General features: G+C 35.6%; 1 protein-coding gene across 1 annotated transcript in view; it reads right to left on the reverse strand.

Annotated features, from left to right (window-relative positions):
* Positions 1 to 170: 170 nt before the first annotated feature.
* LOC106296200 (nudix hydrolase 16, mitochondrial) overlaps positions 171 to 1,748 on the reverse strand; it is a 5,588-nt gene continuing 4,010 nt past the window's right edge. The window contains exons 3-4 of the mRNA XM_013732281.1: positions 1,157 to 1,240; positions 171 to 1,086 (exon numbers count right to left, since the gene is read on the reverse strand). Of these exons, the coding sequence (XP_013587735.1) occupies positions 826 to 1,086; positions 1,157 to 1,240 (345 nt within the window). The 3' untranslated portion in view covers positions 171 to 825. The remainder of the gene's footprint in view (positions 1,087 to 1,156; positions 1,241 to 1,748) is intronic.

Here is a 1,748-nt window from a genome sequence, read left to right on the forward strand (position 1 = left end):
TATGAAACTAATATAAAAGTTCATAATTATAATTATTTTCATCAGAAACTTGCCCTGTTTAAAACATATATTAAAACAAAGAAAGTCATAGTATTGAATTAAACATTACAAGTATCATTCCACAGATACATGAAGGTAATAAACTAAACATAAACTTTACAAAAAACTAAATGCTAACAAATATATGACTTTTCCAGGAAAACTATCCCTCACAGCAACACCTGGAACGCGCTTCTACTTTAACAACGAAATTGATATCATTCAACGCTTCCAAAAGAGGAATAAACTGCTATCCTAAGCCTCATAGCAAACGCCACCAGTCCTCAACAAAATTATTTACTCAAACTTACTATGTTTTTATAAAAGATAATTATCACCGCTTCCAACGTCTCCCCATTATAAAAAAAAATACAAAAATTAACTTGCCCTTTTGGAAACTTCAAAACTACCAATTTTAATTAACCAGACTTTTATTAAACATGTAATCCTCGCTGCACCGACCCTAGTCAACCATAATTAGTCATATAATGCTTTATTGATGTGAAGTTTTGGAGTTATCAGCAAGGTGGCCCTTTGATGGACATGTTTAAAAAATAAAGCATATGATCCCGGTTTGGCTGAACCGGTCTAATTCGTTGTATCCAATTTTTCTTTTTTTTTAATAGTCAAAACGTTATAAAGGTAAATATATATCTTTTGTTCAGAACTCTAAAAAAATGTTACAGCATTGACATTGTTAATGATGAAAAGTGAGAAGGAAATGAAACCCAACTTCAGAGTTACAAAAAAAACATAATCGAAAGGAAGGAAACTAACTTCAGAGCTTCAATCTTCATCTCCTTTACCCATCTTCTCCTTATGCCATTTACAGAATCCTTCGACCAACGCGTCTTTCATCCAAGCGTGCCTGCAACTCTCCACAGCTTCTCCAATAGTCAGCCATGTCCTTGTTCTCGTCTCCTGTTCCGGCCACGTCTCTAGCTCTTCCTTGACATACAAGGCGTACATTGCCGCTTTACATAAACCTTCAGGGCTAAACTCATCTTGGTGTGTTTTGCTCTTGAACTCATAATCTCCCAAGAAATCCTGTAAAAGTCAACCTTTTTAACACCATCCAGAAGAAGCAGGCTGCTAACATTAAGACAAAGGATCTTACCATCAAAATGCCACGGACTCCTGCTTCTTCCACAGCTTCCCTAACCGCAGCTTCTTTGACAGTCTCATCATTCTCCCATCCACCCTATATGAATCCATGAATCAAATACGTAACTTCGTGTTGGGTTTTTCCCTCATTAGCCCAAGACCCAAGAAGCCCAAGAAGAAGAAGAAATATCTAGAGAAAAATGGAGAAGGATGAAGAAGTGTGTAGAAAAGGAAGTGTGTAGAAGATGAAGTGTGTAGAACTAACTTGTAGTCTCCACTTACTAGTATAAATAGGGGTGCTTAGCACCATTTGTAATCATCCAAGAATCAAGAAAAACAAAGAGAGAAAATATTTGTAAGAGAGAGTTTCCAAAAACAAAATCTTTGTAGTAAACCCTTTCCTAAATATTAAGAGTCTTCTTCTTAAATTTTCTAGTTGTCTAATACCATCTTCATCTCATCGATATTGGATAATTTTCCCAACACTTCTTAGCAAAAGACTTGCTCCATCTATTAGCAGTGTCTACGGAGACACACCATGGATCAACTCCAATATTTGCTTCTTCAGATAGATTCTACATTTGCCCAAAACCAAAAAAAAAAAA

This window comes from Brassica oleracea, chromosome C5 (genome assembly GCF_000695525.1).
Source record: "Brassica oleracea var. oleracea cultivar TO1000 chromosome C5, BOL, whole genome shotgun sequence".
Classification (NCBI taxonomy): domain Eukaryota; kingdom Viridiplantae; phylum Streptophyta; class Magnoliopsida; order Brassicales; family Brassicaceae; genus Brassica; species Brassica oleracea.